General features: G+C 41.1%; 3 protein-coding genes across 4 annotated transcripts in view; 2 read left to right on the forward strand and 1 right to left on the reverse strand.

Annotated features, from left to right (window-relative positions):
* Positions 1–7,948, reverse strand: part of LOC136177475 (butyrophilin-like protein 10) — a 9,392-nt gene extending 1,444 nt beyond the window's left edge. For both annotated transcript variants that reach the window (XM_065950817.1, XM_065950816.1), the window contains exons 1-4: positions 7,752–7,948; positions 595–930; positions 481–509; positions 336–371 (exon numbers count right to left, since the gene is read on the reverse strand). In XM_065950817.1, the coding sequence (XP_065806889.1) occupies positions 336–371; positions 481–509; positions 595–930; positions 7,752–7,815 (465 nt within the window). In that variant the 5' untranslated portion in view covers positions 7,816–7,948. The remainder of the gene's footprint in view (positions 1–335; positions 372–480; positions 510–594; positions 931–7,751) is intronic.
* Positions 7,949–10,161: 2,213 nt separating this feature from the next.
* On the forward strand, positions 10,162–16,080 carry LOC114921771 (sialoadhesin-like). Its single transcript, XM_065950457.1, has 5 exons — positions 10,162–10,318; positions 12,932–13,192; positions 13,282–13,542; positions 13,744–13,869; positions 14,779–16,080. The coding sequence occupies exons 1-5, from the start codon at positions 10,255–10,257 to the stop codon at positions 14,817–14,819; spliced, it is 753 nt and encodes a 250-aa protein (XP_065806529.1). The 5' UTR covers positions 10,162–10,254; the 3' UTR covers positions 14,820–16,080.
* A 2,143-nt stretch (positions 16,081–18,223) lies between these two features.
* LOC110002600 (uncharacterized) lies at positions 18,224–22,166 on the forward strand. Its single transcript, XM_020658230.3, has 5 exons — positions 18,224–18,425; positions 19,459–19,851; positions 20,053–20,130; positions 20,240–20,496; positions 21,198–22,166. The coding sequence occupies exons 1-5, from the start codon at positions 18,338–18,340 to the stop codon at positions 21,249–21,251; spliced, it is 870 nt and encodes a 289-aa protein (XP_020513886.2). The 5' UTR covers positions 18,224–18,337; the 3' UTR covers positions 21,252–22,166.
* The last annotated feature ends 1,528 nt before the right edge of the window (positions 22,167–23,694 follow it).

The following is a 23,694-nucleotide window of genomic DNA, read 5'->3' on the forward strand; positions in this document are numbered from 1 at the left end:
CTTTTTATCACTAATCACCACGTGGTTCTCCTGTGATGTGTGTACAGCTGCTCATGGCTGTTCTCATGTACCCAGGGAGACACTGAGGAGGACTTCCTACGGTGAGCCTTAAGGGACAAAAATATCACCAGATTAATGCGATTAAAATGAATTTATGACTTCCTTTCAGACTTCAATGAGCCGTTATTAACCAGTTAATGTCAACAGCTCTACAAAATCTATTTTAAAGGTGTCTTAAATAATCAACTACGTTGTAAAGGGTTTAAACTCTGTGATGTTGACTTTCACTCTAAACGTGGACACACCTGAGATGGAGCTAACTCTCTTAGACTCACCCAGAGACCCTCTGGTGGCACTGGGTGACTTGGTGCCTGTTGGAAAATAAAATAAAAATTTAAATATTGATCAAATTCTGACCAAGAGGAAGAACGTCTGCTGAAAACAAAAGAGACACAAGAAGAAGTACGGACGTTGACTCACCGTGGGGTCTCCTGTGATGTTCTCTATCTCTGTAGAAGAAATGTTGAAGTCTTGAATGAGTTCAACACGATACAACACTTTGAGCAGCACAGTTACTTGTGGATTTTTACTCACTCAGTGAAACTTTGATCTCGGCTCTGTTATGACGGAGGTTTTTGTTGTGAAGAATAAGGCTGTACTGTCCGGCATCCCGTAAAGTCACGTTGGTGAGTTTTAGTGAAAATGTTCCATTTGCTATTTCACTTAGATTTAAAGATGCTCTACCTTGGTAGTTCACAAGTTGACGTTGATCCATTATCTTTTCATTGTGATACTCGTACACAAACCTATCTTTCCTATCTTCATAAGTCCAGATGATTCTTAGCTTAGATAGGTCCAAAGGGGTCTGGAGGTGAGCTGGCAGAATGACAGTGTCCCCGACTTTGGCTGTTATATCATCCTGTGTACTTCCTGGGGAGAAACAAAAAAATGCATTAAAGGTCGAATCAGTGAGATGTGTACAGAGTGAAAAGATAAAGTGAGCTTACTTATGATCAGACATTAAGGAAACATGCTATGTTTTTTAAAGAAATATACATCTGTGTACCTGGTTGGAGTGAAGCAGGATGAAAAGGGGGGGCAGAGATAACAGATTATTAAGGTCATATCTCTGGTTAGAACTGGGGGGGAGGGGAGGGGGTCCACTTATTTCCTCTCTACAAGGTGGAGGACACGACAAAGATGGATTCTTGCTCCACCAGTTTCTCCTCCTTTTTGCACAGCAATGAGTCAGAGCCCAAAGATTAATGAAGAACCTCAACACACCATGATGAACAGTATCAGAGAAGAAGCATGCACATTTCTTATATTCATTAATTTTGCTCCTCTGAAAAGTTGAATTTAAACACCCATTATTTACTCATTAACTTGGTCTTTGTCATCTATGTTGACCAAATTGACGATTAACTTCTGGATTTTCTTTTTGGATTCTGTGTTTTTTCCAGATTAAAAAAGTATGAAAACCCCCCTGTTCCTCTAACCACGGAGCAACAAAAAAGCCTCTTCTTGTTTTTTCAACCCAGGGGATGTCCTGATCTGTGTGTAGTAGTTCTGTGTTTCTATGTGGCCTGCAGACTGCGGCCCTTTCTGAATAGCCTCAGTTCAGTGAGTATGCAGTGCAGACTTTTCAGTAGTCTGAACCCTTGTGGTCATTTTTTGGGTCCACCTTAGTAGACTGAACATGGATGAGCATGGATACTAACTTCCGGGTTTTATGCAGTATGGTTTGGATTGGTTGTTAAATTGTTTTCATGCAATGTGAAGTTTTGTATTATTTACTGAGCCAACGTGCAGATCACATCTGAGTTGGATTGTTAATAACATGAGGCGGGCTAATGATGCCACTTCCACACTGAAGGAATCAGACGAAGGAGGAACCGTTACATCACGCCCGCCTGTCAATCATGTCAGCTACGCGCCTAACTATGGATAACACGTATCATTCATAAAATCAAAACGGAACATTTTGTTTGAACTGAAGAATGCAAGGATAACTTGTTTCCATCAAACCTTTTGTAAGTTTGATCATCTAAGTTTCTATTCATCTGTGAGAGTTTTTAAAGGAAGAATGAGCAACTTTTTGATCCAGTAGATGTCGTCCTGCTGTTTGGCCACACCTCCTTCATACTGAAGCCTCCAACCCCCCTCTGCCCGCGTTCACAAGAAGGAGTTTAGCCCAAGCGGAGAACAAAATGTCCTTTGCTCAAGTGACATTGTTGTGTTAGCATGCTAATGTTAGCTCTCTTTAGTTAGCTCGTAGCTTCACATTGTTGTGTTAGCATGCTAATGTTAGCACTCTTTAGTTAGCTCGTAGCTTCACATTGTTGTGTTAGCATGCTAATGTTAGCGCTCTTTAGTTAGCTCGTAGCTTCACATTGTTGTGTTAGCATGCTAATGTTAGCGCTCTTTAGTTAGCTCTTAGCTTCACATTTCATGTAAACTGACACAGAATGAGCGTGATCTAAAAACTCTTACTAACATCCAAATAATCAGTGAGTATGTTCTTCTTCTTCTCTCTAGTTCTTGACTAAAACAGCTTTTATACACAAGGGGAGGAGCCGGCCGTCCCGTCCATGTAAACACGGCTCTGACAACAACACAGCCAGCGGGACTCGAGCTTCTCCCTCATTGTAGACAGTCAGGACTCAGAGACACGTTTACACAGGACAGACTTTATGATTTATTTATGTTGAACATAATGCTGGACATTCTTCCTTTAACTCTTCTCTGTAAATAAAACAAACTGCAGTAACTTTGAAAATGTACATTTCTCAAATATAAAATTATAAAATTGAGGCCCCAAAACCGAGCCTTGTGGGACTCAAAGTTCATATCCTCAGATGTATTACCAGAAAACTGAACATGTTGTCTGTTACTTCACCAGCTTAGAAAATTTCCTCTCACACCACGTCATTTCAAAATTAATATTTTATGATCTATGGAATCCCATATCAGTCATGCCCTATGTATTTGTGTATATATATTTTATATATCTTTATTTAAGCAGAAAAGAAACTCATGAAGATACAAAATCTCTTTTTCAAGAGTGTCCTGGTCGAGACCGACAGCAGCATAATGAACAGTTTCACACAAACATCATTAGACATTGACATTCCTTCACCTATGGCACATGCTCTGCTGCGACAGCACTCACGTACCTCGCTTGGCCGCACGCCACGTCTGTCTACGTCTTGTCTCACTGTCTGTCGGTGTATGTATGTTACCTGGACCGGTTAAACATGATCTAGTGATAGCGAAACGAGGCTTTGTGAAGCAATGAGGCTTTCCAGCCAAATAGATTCATTACTCGAGGCCTCATTGAACACAGTGTACACTAGTGACACCTACTGGTCAAAACAATTTAGAGCAGCCAAATTATTAATAATCACATGCCATTGCATTACTGACATGTTATAGAAAATTGTACTACTGCGGTAACCAATAATGATTCACGTGATATTACTTTATAACATATCTTAGTTAATATAATCATATTATCATTCTGTGATCTTTTTTTTTATGATTTTCTATCAAGATATAGTCTATGAAACAACAATATATATAAATCTATTGTTCAACAAGTTTGAGGACCTATGTTAACTACAAGTTCAGGAAAAAAGGAAGATTGAAAGAAAGCTCCTTAAAGCACACCAAGCACTTCACCTTCAAATCAAAATAATAAGCCATCGATAATAAACACAGATAATGATGATAGTGACAGAAACAGTAACAACTAATGGAAGAGATTCAGCATGGCAGCGCCATGTCGACATAGAGGCTCAGGTTTGGTTCCTGGCACTGCTGAACAAATGTTTTGTTTTAACGTTTACCTTATTGGGAGATGATAACTCAAAATGCTCCCAAACAGGAGATGTTTTCCTCTTTCTCGCAGGCTCCATTTCTCCAAAAAGATAGAACCAAAACTTCAACTCCCAACAACCAACTAACACAAACTCACAAGGAGACATGACAAGTGGGTTTCGCTTCCTTTTATCCACAACCCGAAACACAAACAAATCAATGACGTAGTTCTACTCGAAGTGAGGCCTTGGCTGTATCCGAATTGTCAAGTACATACTCAATCTTTCAGTAGACAGTATGCAGTACGTACTATCCGTGCTGCATACTGTTAGTACCTACTATTCAGTAGGCAGATATTTGTGCCTACTTCTTCTGATTCATTCAGTATGGAAGTGATGTCATTTACGTTTCCTGAACAGGCCGCATCCACCCTTTTTTGTTTTTTTTTGTTTATCTTTATTCAAGAAGAGTAATGCTCATATACAGTCAGGTAAACAAAAAACAATATCACAATGTAAATCAAGTAAAAGATTAAATAACTAAATAACATACAGTACATAAAGAACAAATGAAAGACAGTAATATACAGAATATAAAATATACCAATAAAGACACATTTAAATAGTGAAATCATTATTTAAATAGTGAAATCATAATTTAAATAGTGACATCATTATTTAAATAGTGACATCATTATTTAAATAGTGAAATCATTATTTAAATAGAGGGAGAAAGGTTTTATAATAATGCAGATATTTGTTATATTTTCTGTTGTTAATTTAAAGTAGTGATTTCAGACGGGACCTTAAATTAAGATTAAAAATTGATTCAATTAATCCACGCTCGTTTGTTTTGATTTGGAGGCGCACGTGAAGTGACGATTTACGTTTAATTTCGCACAGCATTGTGGGTGGTAAAATACAATTCATTTCCTGAAAGCACACATCCGATCCATACTGCATGAAGGAAGCAGGAAGTTAGTATCCATACTGAAATGTTCAGTATACTGAGGTGGATCCAAAAAATGACCACTGAATGACCACAAGGGTTCAGTCTACTGGAACTCCATACTGAAAAGTACGTCCGCTGTACAAACAAGTACTCAAACATCTCCACCCACAGTCCTACTGCGCCCCACAATGGTCGGAGGACTCCATTGCACAACTCCAAGGTTCCCTGGCATGCACTGACTGGAATATCTTCGACGGAGATTTGAACACCAAAGTTACTGCCATATCTGACTACATCAATTTCTGCATACACACCACCATACCAGTGAACGTCATAAAGAAATACTCAAACTACAAACCCTGGATTACCTCTGACATTAAAAAAAAGCCTGAGAGAGAAACACACAGCCTTCAGGCTCAATGACACAGCCAGTCTCAGATCTGCAAACCGAAATATTAAAAATAAAATCTTCATGGCCAACATACAATTCAGAAACAAACTAGAGCACAAGTTTAGCAACATGAACACAAAAGAAGCAAAAATGGTAAAAACCCTCACCGGATATGAACCCACCCACAGCAAAACAAAATCACACACCACAGATGCTCTCACCACTGAAGTGAACACATTCTTCAACCGGTTTGACACACAGGATTTCTCAGATGAGTGCATGAAAGCACTGAAGGCTCTCCCCCCAATAGATCCCAATGAGCCTGCCCCTTTCACGGTGGAGGAAGTTCGCCACCAGCTCAGCCGGTGTAATCCATCCAAGGCCCCAGCACCCGAATGCATCCCAGCAAGGGTGCTGAAGACCTGTGCCACTCCATTTGCCCACTCCCTCTTCTGTGAATCATACCTGACTGCCACAAAACCCCTCCTCTGGAAAAGCACAACCATAATCCCTGTACCTAAGAAACCACGACCCACCGAACTAAACCACTACCGCCCCATTGCCCTCACACCCATAATAATGAAATGCCTGGAAAAACTGCTGCTCAAGACCATCCTCCCATTTGTAAAACCTCAACTGGACCCCCTCCAATTCGCATACAGGGAAAAAAGGGGCACAGAGGACGCTGTCACCTGCCTGCTGCATCTTGTCCTCCAGCACCTAGACTCCTGAGGCACTTTCGCCAGGATCCTCTTCGTGGACTTCAGCGCCGCGTTCAACACCATCCAAAGGCACATGCTCATCCAGAACACTCCACCCATTCTGATCCATCTCCTGCACAACTTCCTCAACTTCCTCGGGTAGGCACAACTACATCACCCACACTCATCACCAACACCGGAGCCCCTCAGGGCTGTGTGCTAAGCCCTTTCCTCTACACCCTGTACACCAATGACTGCACCAGCCTCTCTCCCACCACCACCTACCTCAAATACTCTGACGACACTGCCATCCTCGCTCTCCTATCAGACAATAACTCTGTATCAGACTACCATAACACTGTCACACATTTCTCCCAATGGTGTAAACATAACTTCCTCCATCTCAGGAAAAGCCAAAACAAAAGAAATAACAATAGGTACCCCATCACCCCAGCCCCCCACTCTCATCAACAACGAAACAGTTGAAACAGTTGACAGCTTCAACTACCTCGGACTCACACTAGACAATAAACTCACTTTCGACCAGCACACAACGGACATTTAAAAAAGGAGCCATCAAAGACTGTATGCCATCCGTAAACTCAAAGGATTCTATGTTGTCCCCCATCTCCTCCTGCTGTTGTATCAAAGTATTGTCCAGCCCATCCTGCTCTACTGTTCCACCTGCTTCTTTAACATGCTCACTGTCAAAAACCGGGTCAAACTCACACGTGTCACAAACATAGCTGCCAAATGAATTGGTCTCCCCACACCCACACTGTCAGAGCTCAATCTCAAGGCCATCTCACGCATCGCACTTACAATAGCACTGGACAACACACACTCACTCAACTGCCACTTCACCATTATGCCCTCTGGATGCAGGTACAGGTCCCTGTTGTGCAGGAGGGCTCGATATAGCAAAAGCCTGGTGCCTGCAGCCATAGCAGCCCTCAACAAAAGGCCAAAATAAAAACACCCCAGTCCCACTCTGTCTATATATCTGTCTGCATGTTATCTTGTTGTGTTTGTCCATCTGTGATTATCTGTCAGCGTGCTGTACATAACTGTACTGTAAAGTGGAAAATAATTTCAAATCCTCAACTGTGATTGGCAAATAGCCAATCACAGTTGAGGATTTTTTGTGGTAGCACCAGGGGCGCGTCCAGAGAAGTGGCCAGGGGTAGCATGGACCGCCCCTAGAGCTCTGATTGGCCACCCCTGGCCACTCCTCTGGACGCGCCCTTAGCTCAAAGGTTTCATTTTACAGTCCATGTTCTTTTGAAAGCTGAGTCTTATTGTTAGATTTTACTACCATGGAAAAACAGATTGCAACATGTTTGTTCCTTTTGTTAAGGCGGAAGGGTGCAGGACACTTTACAGAGAGTAAAGGTGATGAAATCACTGGGCTGGTGTCCAATTATCAAAAATGTTTTGATCTGTTAATTATTAACAGCGTTTTTATTTGTGAACTCTGTACAGTGATTAAAAAGCAGTGGTGTAGTGCAGCGTATACGCAGGTATATGGAGTATACTCACTTCTAAATCTCCTCTGAATCACACCATTAATTGGTTGACAATATTTAGTGGTATGCTGCATTCTTTTCATAGGATGATGAAGGGATAACCCTCAATACTCGGTCTCTTATTGGCTAGAAGTAACAAACTAAATATGCAAGGGTGGTCTTACATGTCACTGTTTATAACAGAGGCCATTTATCCTCTGGTAAAAGTGAAGAGTATACCCACTTCTTCAGGAACAACTACACCACTGTTATTAATGTGTGAATTAAAACTCCACTGACAGGAAAAGGCATATCAAACATGAAATGTCTGTAAACAGCAGGAGAAAGTTTTTCAGTTCATTGATTTTCGATGACCACACCTACCTGAAGTTGGACCGTCGACCACAGAGAAGAGTAAAAGCACAGCCACAAGTTTAGACACCATCATAGTCTCTGGATTCACAGCCACGACCGATTTAGAAAATGATCTCACTCATGAAAACTTATTTAAAAAGAGAAATCGACTAACACGCAGCTCAGGTGTAGGCAGGCTCCACCAGTGGACTCCACATTACTTTCGATTTGTATAATTAAATATTTATGAGGGGATGATGTGCAGGAAGTGCACAGCCCAATCAGAAAAAAACAGGCTTGTTGTGACTTGTTGCTAAGTGTGAGGGAAAGGAGATTCGTTTGCAGCCAGATGAAAACAAAAAACATAGACACATAGACTCAAGACAACAGAAACAAGATAAAAACATGAAAATACTAGAGTTCGTCAGGTAACAAGATGCTACTGAGAGTGTATAAAAATGTCTATTAAATCATCATTTAATACAACAAATAAAATAAAACTCATCAGTCATCAGGGTTGTCACTGGAGTTCAATGATCAGAAACACATCAGAGCGATCAGAAAACAGCGTTAAAATCTGTCAGCTCTGACACATGCAGATTCATCACCGGACCAGGGTCAGATAAACACAACAACGCGCCCCAGGACAGCAAATACGTACCCCTCTGGAAATCTGCTGCCCACTAAATCCACCCAAGGCCGCCTATAAGGGCGTAAAAAGGGAAAAGATTTCTTGGGCCCAGGTGCTTGGGGGCCCCATTAAAGTTGGTGGCGAGCCTGTTGATCTTAACTGGTAGGCCGGTAATGACGGGCTGGCTGTTGCTACGCCATGGACCTGCACAAAGTCAGGTGTCATCGTCATCTCATGTTCTGCAGCTTTACTGGATGCAGAAAGTCATCTAGCCCAAGTCATGTCCCAAGTTTGCAAACAGGTAGATGAATAAATGCATCTTACCCCAAACAGTTGTCTCTGAATGCTGGACAGAAAGGAGCCATTGGGTTCCAAAAGTAACTAGTTAGCAAACAACTGTTAGCCAGGAGGATAGTCACAATCAAAACAAACTAAAAGACCGCTCACTCAGTCACTTCTGGTGTTTGCTACGTTCCCTTTCCGGCAAGATTGTGTCATTTGTAAATGAGAAAAATGGAATGTGAAAGGATCATGTGTAAACCTTAGAGGAGCAGAGACAGAGACGCTCAGGATGCCAGGTCTCTGCTCGCCACAGGGAAGCTGTTGTAGCCTACAGGGTTATCTTCCCAGTCCATAGATAGAGGCAGGGTGTGTGGGTGCGTGACGTACAGTGTGCAACAGGTGTGATTATTTAGGTATACAGCTCCTGAACCGAGGGAGATTTAAGCGTACAGGTTCACAAACTCAAACCTGAGCTGAGCCCCGAGCTCTGTTATTATCCATCCTTCCAAAATATGAACAACAAATATTCATATTTTGAAAGGATTCTCGTGTTCCCCAGAGTCAGACGCTTCATTGTAGTTCTTTTTAAACTTGTTCAGCGTTTTTAAGTTATCCTCTGTGGGACTTTGTATAGTGGATGCAGGTCTACCAAATGACCAGCAGATGGCAGTCTCTTCCTGTTGTTTGATTTAACAAAGAAAGAAAGAAAGCAGGATGAAAGCTGTCGATTCAATCAAATCTTAAACAACAGATTCTTCTTTCTGTCTGATCAAGAAGAAGAAGAAGAAGAAGAAGAAGAAGAAGAAGAAGAAGAAGAAGAAGAAGAAGAAGAAGAAGAAGAAGAAGAAGAAGAAGAAGAAGAAGAAGAAGAAGAAGAAGAAATCCCTTTTTAATCCCACGAGGGGAAATCACTTTTACACTGTTACAGAGACATGCTGCACACACACACACTGATGGAGAGATGTTGTGCATATCCATGCTGCTCAGGATTGAACTGGTAAACCCCTGGTTCCCTACAGACTGAGCTGCCGTCGCCCCTTTTACAAACCTTTGAAAGAGGGCTGTTGGGGGTTCTGTGCATTGCTCAAGGGCACCTCGACAGAACTCAGGAAGTGAACTGGCACCTCTCCAGCTACCAAAGATTCAGAAATATTTGATCCAAACCATCAGGACTAACGAGAACACTCAGGCTGGATAATAATGAAAGTGATGTGTATAAAATCCTTAAAATAGAAGTTTGCACACGACTGCAACGATGTCGGTGTCACTAATATAATATCACTAATGCTGTTTAGTGTGTTTCTAATGATCGGCCTGTTAGTGCGTGCGGCTGTGCCCAACCTGAAACGCTTTAACCACGTCTACATTTCACTAGAATCAGGATGTGTTGGTTTGGACAGGTATCACTGTCTCTCTTGAAGTTGTGTAATCGGCCTCTTTTGAGGAAGTTGAAAATCTTTTGATTTGATTGAAAACTGATTTTCTGCCTCGTGCACGCTCCTGTTGGTGCATACGTTTTCATAATGTGTTAGCCTTATGACAGATCTGTGACTCTCGTCTGTTTAGTTTCACATAAAGCTTCATTATTTCCTGTCTGGTCAGGATGTGGTCGACTTCTAGATGAGAAGAACTAAAAAAAAAAAAAAACACAAGATGGAGATGACATCGCTCTGCCTGATGCTCGGTAAGTTATTTATCATTTTGATCATTTAACATGCTTCCTGCTCTCCTTTTTTCTGCTCTATAGTTCAAGCTAACCTTTCCTCAAAGCTACTCCATGAATCAACAGCAGAGCAGTGTGACACCCGGAGTCCTTGATGATCCAAGTGGAGACACAGCAGGGTTTCATCTTACTCTCCTGTTAACCTAAAGTAACAACTTCAGAGAGGTTGTGGGAAATGATTTTAAGTCTGTTTTGGGAGGATTGAGGGCTGGATGGATGTGTCAAAAACACAAACAGGTTTCCTCCAAGAGTCCCGTGTTAAATAGAAATAAGTCTTTGTTTTCAGACACAGATTTAACTTTGCTGCGATGTCTCTAACTCTAAACAGACGGTGGTCGTTTCTAACAGCCTAAAACTTTTTTGAAAGGAGGCGAGCAGATCCTAAAGTTCTATAAAGCACCAGCCAACTGTTGCTAAAGACGACCATTACAGTTTGTTGGGGTTGTATAAAGTCAACTTTGGTTATATTCTTCAATAATTATATTCAATTATTAATAATATAAATAACAATATCATTAAACTATGTTTATTCACTCTTGGGGCACCATCCTGAAATCAGGTAAATATAACCAAAATATCACTCAAATCAGTCTCAAATTAGTTATTTAATTACTAATATTATTAATAATGAATAACTATATTTAATAAATTGAAGGCGTGAAATCCGTACACAAAGCCTTCACACCCAGCTTATATCACAATGTAAATACACCAGTAACCACAAACAACTGCTCTCTTAAATTATAACAGAATTTATTTAAACAAAGCAACACCAATCCAAAATCAATGAACTTAATCAAACAAATAACTATTATAAACTAATCCAAGCAAACAAACATTATCAAGCAAAGGCTTGTGGATGAGGTGTAAAAGTGTAGTTGTGTGTGTGTGTGGATGAGAGAGAGAGAGAGAGAGAGAGAGAGAGAGAGAGAGAGAGAGAAAACAAGATGGTGGAGAGAGACAATGCACCATGTGGCTTCGTTTGGATCTTCACTCTGTTGAATATTAAATCAACAGATTCAGGCAGGCATCTTCGACCAGAGCGCTGCTCTATAGGGTCTTCTGGTTGCAGGAGCCGAGTTCTTTGTGTCCTTGTGGATTCAGGGATCAGTGGGCTTCCTTCAGCGCTCCTGTCCAGTTGTGTTCAATGACGTCTTACGAAAAATCAAAGGAAAGAAACTCTTCTTTTTGCTCGAACCTTATAGCATCTGATTGCGCTCAAAACTCCTAAAAATATGCCGTGGATGTAGTCAGCTGAATCCTCTGATGCTTGAATTCAGCATGTGAAAAGCTACCTATACTGAGCAACCTCAGCTCTGGAGTTTAACCTATGTAAGTCAAGAGGAGGAAAGGCTTTGTCTCGAATGCTGGAGTCCATCATATGGAGAGGGTATCCTCTGGTGTCGGCAGACAACACTTGAAGAGAAGGAAGCAATGCCTTGTGATTGCTTTTAAAAACTGGAGCTGCCTCAGGCCTCCTCCAATGAGGATAGAGAATTCAGACACCCCCTACACCCCCCCCCCCCCCCACCCCCACACACACTTTTCACACCTATTTGTTAGGTGCTGTTGGGGGGTGCTGGGATAAGACTCCTTTGTTTAGTTCCCTCCAAAATAACTCTAGTCAGGCTTGAGAACTGTGATACAGGCCTGAGTCCTTTGTCCAGCACACATGGCTGAGGCCCAACAAGTTTGCTTCAGAGAACTTTAAAAAAGCTGTGAATTACCTTAAAGTGACGTTTAATAGGACCTTAAAAAAGCCACTTAAGTATATCTTGGACAGAAAAAGTGCCATGAACAGCCACAAGAGAAGATCTTAAAAACAGCAACAAAAAGTTAAATATAAATAAATCATAAAGTCTCTCCTGTGTAAGTGTGTCTCTGAGTCATGACTGTCTACTATGAGTGAGAAGCTCAAGTCCCGCTGGCTGTGTTGTTGTTAGCGCCGTGTTTACATGGACGGGACGGCCGGCTCCTCCCCTTGTGTATAAAAGCTGTTTTAGTCAAGAACTAGAGAGAAGAAGAAGAACATACTCACTGATTATTTGGATGTTAGTAAGAGTTTTTAGATCACATTCATTCTGTGTCTGTTTATGTACAGTAGCTGTGTGTGAAGCTATGAGTTAACTAAAGAGCACTAACAATAGCATGCTAACACAACAATGCGCTTAATGGTGCTAAATTGTGGTGCGTTCCATTTGATAACTCCTTCCTGTGAACATGAGGGGTGATGGGTTGGAGGTGTATCTCTGGAGGACAGCGGAGGCTTTAGTATGGAGGAGGCGTGGCCAAACAGAAGTTTGTTTTGGTTTCATGCTGGAGCTCAAGGGCGACATCTACTGGATCAAAAAAGTTGCACATTCTTCCTTTAAGGATATCTTAAAACAGAATTTGAAGAAGACCTTAAATAGACTAAAAAGTACCTGAAATAGCCTTAAAGGGTCCCAAGAAAAGTCATCAATACATTTTACATCCATTGCTTCATGTTTCATACGTAGGTTACTATAGCAGTGTTGTCTTTAACATGGAGACGTACATTAACTAAATGACCCGACTCATCCTGACTTTCTGCAGCCACGCTGAGAGTCACTCCTGACAGATTGCAGCTCTTCCAGTTTGAAGGCTTCTCCATGAAGTGTGAGGTGGCGGCCAACACCAGCGGCTGGACAGTGAAAAGAAACACTTCCTTCAGCAGCTCTGAGCCGTGTGCGTCCTGGGGCATCCTGGGTAATTCCTCCTGCTCCACTCAGTACCCCGACAAATATGACACCGGAGCATACTGGTGTGAGTCAAAGGACGGGGAGTGCAGCAACGTCATCAACATCACAGTGGCAGGTAATACCAAATATACCAAGTATGGGTAAGTACTCGTTTTTTTTGTCTGTTTGGTTTTTCTTAACTTGAACTTGGACTTTTTTTTTCAGACAGGGATGTGATCTTGGAGAGCCCAGCCTTACCCGTGACGGAGGGAGGTAACATGACACTTCGCTGCTCCCACAAGGAAAAACATCTTCGTACATCTACATCAGATTTTTCTGCCAGTTTCTTCAAGGATAATGTTTTCATCGGTACTGAGGCTGAAGGAAAGATGTTCCTGCCAGCGGTGTCCATGTCTGACGAAGGCTTCTACAAGTGTAAACACCCAACGAAAGGAGAGTCCCTGCAGAGCTGGCTGGCAGTGAGAGGTGACTTGAAATTCTACCATTTGTACGTAAACTGCGTTTTAGGTCACTGAAAACGCTGCTCGCCAATAGTTTCTGAGATTGGCTCAGTGCAGTCCCTCGTTCAGCTTTTATCCATTTACCCACGTCTCAAACTTCAGTACATCCTCGAGATTTGGTTTAGCTTCTGTGTGATGTTCTGATGGTGTTTTTTCTTCCTCACAGCTCGACCTGCTGATCCCCATCCTCCTCTGATATCTCTGCCCAAGCTGGTGTGCAGCATCCTGCTGTTCGTCCTCTACACCATCATACTCTCAGTGTGTATATACAAGTACCGACTGAAGGCTAGAGGTAACAACATACTGATACCTGTGTTGATATTTCTTTGTTGGCCTCCTGACTGTATAAAAGAAGTAGACGTAGCCAACGTGATGTCACTCTTTGGTTGGTCAACAGTGAGCAATTTTCCACTGAGTATGGCCACCGCTGGCTCAAGACGTTCAAGATTCGTTCAAAAGTGACTTTTTTTCACCAACATCATTTGTGAGGATGTTGATTAAACATCCATGTTTAGACCAAACTGAACTTTGAAACCTGCTTCTGTCACAAGAGGGTTAGGGTCATCCCACATTCACACTCAATTTAAACTTAAATGACTGCTCAACACTGCAATTTTAACATAGGGCTCTATGGGGACTGACTCACTGCAGGAGACAGACTGTGGTGGACACTGGAGGAACTGCAGCTGTAAAGTTGGACGTTTTAACATGGGGCTCTATGGGGACTGACTCACTGCAGGAGACAGACTCTAGTGGTCACTGGAGGAACTGCAGCTGTAAAACCAGTGTTATTGTGATCACGTCATACTTAATGAGAATTGAGATGAAACTGTGATACTTTCAGAAATTCTGTTTAAGAGACGGAAAAAAACGGTCATTAGTGAGAAACTTGTTCCACGTTTATCATCTGACAAAAAACTCCCGAGCTGAGCAGACGTGCAACAAAGATCACTTTGGTGGTATAGACCTCAACACTGTGATACCACACAACACATAGGTAAAGAGCAAAAATGACAGGCCAGAGCCTGCGGCTAATAAAGTGAGCTGGTCGTCACGGCAACAATATTCCCAGCAACAGTGGCAGAAAGCAGGAAGTGAAGCTGAAGAGTGTCGACCAACAAAACCTGCCTTTAACCAGAGATTTAACCCTTTAATTACTCTTTATAAAGACAGGTTCTTCTCTGTTTTTTTCTTCCCACAGCTCGAGCTGATTCAGCTTCTGATCGTTTCAGACTGGAATGAAGACGAAGAGCAACTCCGGCTGAAATCACCACAAACACCAAAATATTTTAAAATCTTTATTCATCTTTGTTTTCTTATAACCTACATGGCACTCTTGTTTCACCGTGTTAAAAAATAATTGAATATCAAACAGTCATGAGTTTCATACTTACATCATATCATACTCTCATGTATGTTTAAAATCTTAATTTGCGCTTCTTTTATTAAATGCAAAATACGTACAAATAAACAGACATTGGTTTTTATTTTTAGATTGTTTTAATGTAAGGAAACACAAAGAATTCAGTCGTTAATATGTTTGCAAATTTGAGAGAAATCGTCGGCCATCTTTATCTTCAGTTCTTATTTCTTTGTGAATGAGAAGTGAGTCTAACATTGAGATCGCCCTGTGAGGATAAACTTGGAGAAACATTCACACAGTCTTCCAAATGACCCAATCAAACACGTTGCATAACTTTCTTTCGCCACCTAGTGGGCATTTGGTCTCAAGCATTTGGACAAAGATGACTTGACTCAGATTCTTTCATCACTGTTTTTAGTGTCTTTAGATCTGTATGGGATTTTTTTTTAAGAGTTTTTCAGCATTTGAAGCCTTAATAGAGTTCACCCAGGTGTACTTTCTATTTTTCTTTTTAATAGATTTCAACAGTTAAACATGTCACTTTTTATTAATAATATTTTACACTTGAAGCTTTCTTCACAATGTCAGTGTTCGGCCACTAGGTGTCAGCGTTGACTTGTCCAAAGAGCTCCAAGCTCTTGAACTATCGTCTATCCCCTCTGTGTTCATGTGTGAATTTCCCTATGTCTACCTGCTGTGTGTTTTCTCTCGTTTGCCGGTTGTTGGACTTTTGATGGACATTTTTGTTGAACTGTCCATAAAGTAAGCTTTTAATGTTTTCCCTTTTAGTCTTTAGTTAAAATGAGTCATTTTTGTTTCCCACACATGGGTCCTTCTCTCTGTACAAATGACACAACGTGACAGTCTTTCAGCTGTTGTCAGACAGGGAACTACGTAACTTGGCCAATCAGTTCTTTGCTCTTACCTGAACACATTAGCATGCTAATGTTTATGCTGAACAGGGGGCCACTTGAGGAAAACTCAGAGGATAGCAAAGTTAGGGATAATAAATACCCGTACCACATTTTATGTAAAATCCATAATTGTTGACATTTTTATTTTAGTCTGGGCTAAACCGTCATTCAAAACAAACCATGTGTCTGAATATATGTCGTCTCAAATAAAACATTATGATCCCGACATTTGACAACTTCTGCCTCTTCCTCTGTTTTAAACGACGACTTGCAACTTCCCAAAGCTATGGCCAACTACTACTCTTATTTCAACGAATGTGAAGCTGCTTTATCTGTTCTTACTATCAGTGGACTTTTGGACAGACGTGTACCTCTGTGGATAATTCTGCTTTACAAAATAATCTAAACCTCAAATTTTAAACACGCAGAGCTCTTACAAACAAGCTAAGCTAGCAACGAGTTATCTGCCAATACATCAAAGAATACTGAGTTTTTTATTAATCTGTTAGTTCTGGCTAACATTACATCTCTGCACTAGTTGAGTTTGCTGTCGTCATAAAGTAAAGGTACATAAAAAATCCTCTTCTTCCTTGTTTAAAGTTCAGGGAACCTTACAAGGAAGTCTTTACAAGGATGCTGCTGTGTTCTTACTGGTGATGACGCCAGAGATACAAATGAGGGGGAAAGAGTTAATTTTCTGTTCTGAACTTTACTCTAAAAACTCTTAAACCTGCATCAGAGCGGACGAACAAACTGCCACGCAGATGTTTCTATATGTTTTTGATTTTGAACCGTAACGTGTCCAAAACCTGAAGTAGGTGTGCTCTGAACTGATTTCGGCGTTTTGTCGAGACATGTATGTTTGGTTGGAAATGTTTCAAAGTGGACATCTGAAATCACAGCTTTTGTTCTCCTCTTTAATGAAACATGAGTGGGGATCTTTTTTTCTACCACATGTGTAAAATGTGTTTCTTCACCTGACCTCACTGTTTGTTGATTCTCTTTGTGAACAGTTTTCAGAGCATGTCGGGGCTGAATGTGGTCGTCTATATGTTTGACCTTGATCTGGGTCTTGTTAAATATGAGAGTAAAGGTCGTTGGGGTTTACATGTTTCCTCTCAGCCTGCATGTGCGGGGTTTCCTGTGCTCTCCCCGGAGTTTCAGGGTGAAATGTTGCTTCAAGTTTGGCAAATTAAAACATGCAGGGGGGCGCCGGTGGTCGGTGCCCGTGCTGCATGTGCATGTGTGGAGGCTTAACCCCCTTTTCAACCAAGTGGTCTGGTTTGGTTCAGTACAGTTTGGTACAGTAAACCCTGATCTTGAGTTTCAACAGCCAACGTTGCATCAACTACGTGTTAGCGTGACATCATAGCAGCACGGCACAGCGTAGCCCGCCAATAAGTTCAACAAAGAAGAAGAATGGGACACAGTAAACAAAAGGGCAACAATGGAGGACGTCCAGCAGAGGTCAGCACCTCAAACAGGAAGTGGTGATTCTTTCAACAAATCAACAGACTGCAGTGTGTCTAGCGCCACCCTTTACGGATCAGTTACCCTTTCCAACGTTTGACAGGAAACGCCAATAAATGTCCTGTCTCTAAAGTAAGAGCAAAAAGCCAAAGAAACAATTCTTTATAAAAACATGCAGTAGATAGAAAGGACAGCTGCATCACTACAAGACAATAAATTAATGGTCATCAACATTTCCTGAAGTATTATTCATCCAGTCATGAACAAGTCGAGTCATCCTTGCTGTTTTTCACAAGTTTTTTGTGTCTAAATGTTTTTGTGCTCCATTCATTCTTTGCTCTTTGTGAAATGTATTCGCAATCTATCAAATATCTTTTTTTAAGTTTTTGCATCCTGTGAGATATTAAAGTGTTTTATGACTTATTTTAGAATTTTGTTTCATGTTTTTGTATTTTGTTTCATGTTTTTGTAGACCTTCAGGGCCACCGTAGAAAGCCTATGTATGTGGAAAATGTATTAATAGATGAATAATAAAAAGAGTCATTATAAGAAAAAAAAAGTCATTACAATAAAACCATTTGTATTTGAATATTGTTTTTTAATCTATGTTTAAATCAATGAGTAGGCCTAAGTAGAGGGAAGCGGATAAATGATTGTGTTTATGATCTCATTTAATCTATCTGATGAATTAAATAAACTACAATCTATTCGCATGACACCAAAATAAACTACAACTGTACGTTTTACCGGCAATGTTTACGTTTCTACTGTCACCACGGTCTGGAAATATAGAAACGACCAGAACTATGTCTATTTACTTTCCAAAAGAAGACAATGCACTGCGCTTTGTACGTCATATAACGTGTTGACGTCACAATGCCCCGCCCAGTTTGTGAACACTCAAGTAGAACCTGTAGACAGAAACATGTCACACACTCGCCCAGCAGCGGAGAGCTCCGACAGCACTGTAACGACGGTAACCGACGGTATCTGTGTTTTAACCGGGTACTCTTATGATTTTCTTCGGAGGCTCCGGTCTGACCTTCCCTCTCTGGACTCTGACTGCTCCTTTCAGTCTGTTACTGTGGACGCTTGTCGAAGGTAAGCTCCTCTCTGTCTCCGTACCGGTGTAAAGTGCTGTGGTTGTCATGGTTACAAGAGCCGTTAGAATTTAAGAAAAGATGAAAGTAATCCCGCGCGGACGCCTCTTTGTTGAACTCTTCGTTATAATGTCGAAATGTAGTACTCATTAGATATGTTTTTTATATAAAACTAAAATAATTAGATTAGTTTTCAACAGTTTTTTGTAACCACGCCAACCAGAGATGTTATTCGGCTGAGAGTCACCAAGTTACACGGTCTCTCTTTTAACCGTAACACCTGTTAGCTTTCATTCATCTACATTGTAGTGTCGGGGGGGGGGGCAGCCAATGGTTCCATTAAAAGTTTTCCATTAAAAGTTTTCCATCAGTTTCATCCTTGAATGAAGCCGAGGAAATGAACGCTCAATGCTGTCATGCTAACTGGAAGACAGCTGGCTGATTGTTTAATGGTCTTTCCTATCAGGAAGTTGTTTTCTTTGTTGGACATGTCCCAAAAGTTGAATAATAACAAGAAACCGCCTTCTGTTATCACGCTATGCAGACTGTAGGCTGCACCAACTGATACTGAACCAGTTGGTCATCATGTTTGTCTTTTATTACATTGCCAACTCTGAAGTTAGTGTCAGACTGGTTTTGATATCAGAGGTCGCCTCCTTTCCAAAACCATTGGACCCGTTGATGGAGCCTCTCCAACACCTTTTAAATGTGGCTTTGGGGGGAAACAAGCTGAACTGCCCTAAGGTCCAAATAGAGTTCAATAAAAATGGTTAAAAACAACATAAATTTGACTTTAAACGCAATGAAAGTAGTCGAGTGAAGGGTTTGAGAGGAACAAAAAATTTGACAATATTGTCTTTCCTGACCTGTGTGATGCAGTTATCCAATCACTGGGGCTAAATATTAAAATGATTCTTTAAATCGGAGCTCCTATTAGATTTAAAGACCTACCATGTGCTTAATGCCACCTGCTGTACCGTTTGGACGTCATCTCTTTGTCAGAAGGTTAACATTTCCCTCTGATTTATTTCCAGGTCAGTACCGTGTGAGCTCTTCTTCTCAGCCAATCACGGCTTCCCCTGGTGACGATGTCATCCTGCGGTGTCATGTGAAACCTGAATATAACATCCGGGCGCTGACCATAGAGTGGTCCAGGTCGGGCACCTTGGATCGGCCGTGGGAGGTGGAGGGGGAGGAGGAGGACTATGTCCACCTGTACAGGAACCAGAAGGACAACGAGGACGGCAAGATCCGGGCGTACATCAACAGGACCGACCTGTTGAAGGACTCGCTGCGACACGGGAACGTTTCACTGAAGATAAAGAATGTGACGGTGGACGATCAGGGAACTTACCGATGTTTCATCCCCAAACTGAGCAGCAGAGTGTGGAGAGGGAGAGAGGCGTTTGTTACGCTCAAAGTTCTCGGTGAGTTTGCTTTGATGTTTGTAGACTAAGGCGTGGTTATAGACTAGGGGCGGCCATTTTTACTTAATGCTGATTTAACCATGTCAGAAAAATGACAAAGTGGAAGCCCGCTAAGAAATCCCTCTAGTTGGTCATTACTTTCCTGTTTGGACTTGGATTGGTTTTCCTCGATCTTAACAATCTTTTTTTATTTTTTTTCAGAGCCAAACGTTGGAAGGACAACAGAGTCATCGCTGGACCTGACGACTCCAGAACCAATCGATCAGATCAATGTCCAAAGTGAGAAAATGCTTCAATTCTCTGAGGAAAACAATGTTCTGATCCTGCTCATGTTTTCTACAAGTCTCTCTAACTTTTTCTCTCCGTTTGCTTTTTTTTCCCACATCAGGTGACCGACACCGTCACTTCCTCTGGATCTCTGTTGTGACTGTCTGCTTCATAGCAATCCTGGGAGGTGTAGTCTTAACTTTACTCAAACTAAAGTGTGGAGAACAAAATGTAAAACAGACAGAGGAAAAAAGCATCCTTCAAAGAAAAGCACTTTCAGAGCTTCTCTTGCGTTGCCCTCGTCCGTTCAGAGATTCAACCCAACAGGATCATCAGGAAACTCTGTATGATGGAGACAGACCTCCATCAGAGAAAATGGTAAGTCTACTGCTGAATGTGTTCCTGCTTTGTATGTCAGATGTCAGGCCGTAGTTTGAATTGGAAATTATGGAGCTTTTTTATTTCTTTGTGTGTCTTCAGCTGTAGAAGTTTCAGGAGTTAAAATCCTGCTTGAAAAGGATCTGAAAGCACTAAAGATAACACAACAAACACAGATGTGGAGAGGGGGGTTTCACATTTTAGTCTGCTGTTGTAAAGTAATGGAGGAAGATCGTCTCTGAAAAAAGGACAAAATGCATCGTTTCTAGCTTTATGTGAAACAGCAGTTTACTGTGAGTGAAGTCATCAGAGGGTCGTTAAGACCAGGAGCACGATGTAGACCCTAAAGTTATCGTGTTGTTAGAGAAACACTAACGCTGGTCCAAAGACAAAAGCAAAGAAAGACGTTTTCACTCCTGAAAATATCTCGATGGTTTCAGGAGGACTGCGGGATAATTTACATTTTGACCAAACGTTAATAAAGCAAGTGCAGACAGAACTAATATGGGAGGTCTGTTGTTACAGTACAGATACAACCTGCCTCCCGTACTACCTAAAGGACCCACAAGCCTTTATTCTCAAAGTCTCCAGAGGTAGCACAAAGGAGTTTTTTTTAAGATTAAAAAAACATGTTTAAGTTACTTTTTTTTTTTCTTTTTGAAGCAGCAAACTTATTATTTCTGCTTCGTTCTTCTTAACAGCTCTCCTGGAGATCCTTCAGTCGGCCGAGTCGAACCCTTGCAGAGTCCGGATAAAGACGACTTTGAAGGAACAGATTTTCCATCTGAACACATTTTTTTTTTTTTTTAGACTTTAAAAAAAGAGGGACCGCTCCAGACCTCTAAATCCTTTCCAAGATTCTGAGGATCTTATCGGCTGCAGGATTATCTCTCTGTGTCTCAGGAGAACCTTTATTCATTTAGCGTAGGAGAAAGAACTTCACAGTTTACACCTCGTCAATCGTTCCTCAACAAGAGACGACGACGACGACGACTTCACCCGACCTCAAAAGGACCCAGAATGGATTTCATTTTTTATGTTATTTATCCAAATCTTTATTTTCTGGTCTGCTCAGATTCATCTTCTTCAACAGAGGAGCTATGTGCCATATGTTGTGTTCCTAAATGATGTCTCCATAAGCTTTGGAAATTTCTGTTAAAGATAAAATGAACGTTGTTGGAAAACTCTCAAGTGACCATAAAACCAAACGGCAGCTGTTTAATAGCGTGATTTATTCTGGGCCTTTTCCAGTTGTTGCACTGAAACACTGATATTGAATTATAAGCTCAGCCGTTAAACAAACGTGATGTTTAGTTACAGTTTATCTGTGTTAGCTATGTTAGCGTGTTATGCTAATGTTACGCCACTTGTTTACGTTCCACGCTCGACAAAAAGTTCAATCAGTGGATTAAAAGAAACGTATGTTCCGACAGTTTAACAGTTGAATGTGTTTCATTAGTCAACGTGTCAGATCCTCAGGTCTTATACTGAAGATTTATATGAGGGGGCGTGGCCTGATTCAGGGCACTACGTCTGTTTATATTTAAACTTCCACCGCATGAAGCTGTGGCTTCGCTCTGAATGTCTGTCATTTATTATTTATGCATGTTGCCTCATTAAAGCTGCTGTTTCTGAATAAATAGATGTTCTAAATAAATGCTGAGCTGTGACTTTATTCTTCACGCTTGCTCTTTGAGTTCATCAGCTCAATCTATCCATCAATTATCCATCCATACTTTTTCCTCTACTTACCTGAGGTCGGGTCACGGTGGCCGCAGGCTTATCATGTTGCCCCAGAACTCATTTCCCTCGTGTTCCTTTCAAACTGAAGGTTTCTTTTTGTTTGTTATTCGACCGGCACTGAGTGAGATCATGTTCTGACCATTTGCTAAATGTCCTGTGGCTCCCTCTAGTGTTGAAAAGAGAGTACTAAAAATGTAAAGCAGTGGTTCCCACACCAGGACTCTTGGTATTAGATTCTTTATTAAACCGACACTGACCATAATAAGTCTAACATATTAAAAAAAAAAATTTCTGTCCTGCAAATGTTCACTTCACTATTTTCTTCATTTCTCACAAGTCCCTTTGGAAGTTTTGTACATTTATATTATTCTAAAACTATATAAAAAATATAAATATTTCAATCCAATCCACTTTATTAATAAAGCATTTTGTAAAAAACACATTTCAGTTTACCACACAAAGCAGAAATACTTATAATAAACACAACAGCAAAGAAAACATCAAAGCAAGAATATAAAAACACACGAACTTTAACTTGTAAAAAAATATATACCCCTGTACAGTTTCTGACTCACTGCAGGAGACAGACTCTAGTGGACACTGGAGAAACTGCAGCTGTAAAGTTGAACATTTTAACATGGGGCTCTGTGGGGACTGACTCACTGCAGGAGACAGACTCTAGTGGACACTGGAGAAACTGCAGCTGTAAAGATGGACATTTTAACATGGGGCTCTATGGGGACTGACTCACTGCAGGAGACAGACTCTAGTGGACACTGGAGGAACTGTAGTTTGTTTATTTATTATGTACTTTCAAGCCAAATGCTGGTTGACCATTGTGAGAAAACAAGTCCGACGCACATTTATTAAGCATAGCACAGTTGTTACACATGAACTAAAAGTTTGTTCTGGATATTGTTTTACTTGTTTATAATAATTTATAGTTCTTAAAGCCTCCATTGTCACTCATAGAGCTGATTTTCTATCACAGCAAGAAAAGTCTTTGGGTAAATGTTCTTAGACACTTAAACACTGAAAGATTTGAATTTCTGTTGCATTAAAGATAAAAACAGAGCGCCAGTGATTACACTCGTATAGCCCGAGTCTTCAGTCCTCAACGAGGACATGTGAAGTCTGAGTCGTCCTTCTTTGAGGACGTCTTTGTCCCAGTGGACTCGTCCTGCCAACTGTTCATCCTGAGACTCTGAGTCACAGACTTCATGATCAGTGACCATCAAACAGTAGACAAAAAGAGAGTGAAGTGAAGGGTCATCTCTCTTTTTGTATAAACATTTTGTATAAACAATGGCTCCCTCTAGTGGCTAAATGTGAAATGAAAAGCATGATCGAGCTCTCTCTCTCTCTCTCTCTCTCTCTCTCTCTCTCTCTGTCTCTCTCTCTCTCCCTCTCTCTCTCTCTCTCTCTCTCTCTCTCTCTCTCTCTCACCACAGACAC

Source organism: Labrus bergylta, chromosome 22 (genome assembly GCF_963930695.1).
Source record: "Labrus bergylta chromosome 22, fLabBer1.1, whole genome shotgun sequence".
Taxonomy (NCBI): domain Eukaryota; kingdom Metazoa; phylum Chordata; class Actinopteri; order Labriformes; family Labridae; genus Labrus; species Labrus bergylta.

Excerpts from the sequence above, each read along its gene's own strand:
- LOC110002600 (XM_020658230.3), top strand. The coding sequence starts at position 18,338 with ATGATTTTCTTCGGAGGCTCCGGTCTGACCTTCCCTCTCTGGACTCTG. Across the intron at positions 19,852-20,052 it reads TGTTACGCTCAAAGTTCTCG|AGCCAAACGTTGGAAGGACA; the intron begins GTGAGTTTGCTT and ends ATTTTTTTTCAG. Across the intron at positions 20,497-21,197 it reads GACCTCCATCAGAGAAAATG|CTCTCCTGGAGATCCTTCAG; the intron begins GTAAGTCTACTG and ends TCTTCTTAACAG.
- LOC114921771 (XM_065950457.1), top strand. The coding sequence starts at position 10,255 with ATGAGAAGAACTAAAAAAAAAAAAAAACACAAGATGGAGATGACATCG. Across the intron at positions 10,319-12,931 it reads ATCGCTCTGCCTGATGCTCG|CCACGCTGAGAGTCACTCCT; the intron begins GTAAGTTATTTA and ends GACTTTCTGCAG. Across the intron at positions 13,543-13,743 it reads GAGCTGGCTGGCAGTGAGAG|CTCGACCTGCTGATCCCCAT; the intron begins GTGACTTGAAAT and ends TCTTCCTCACAG.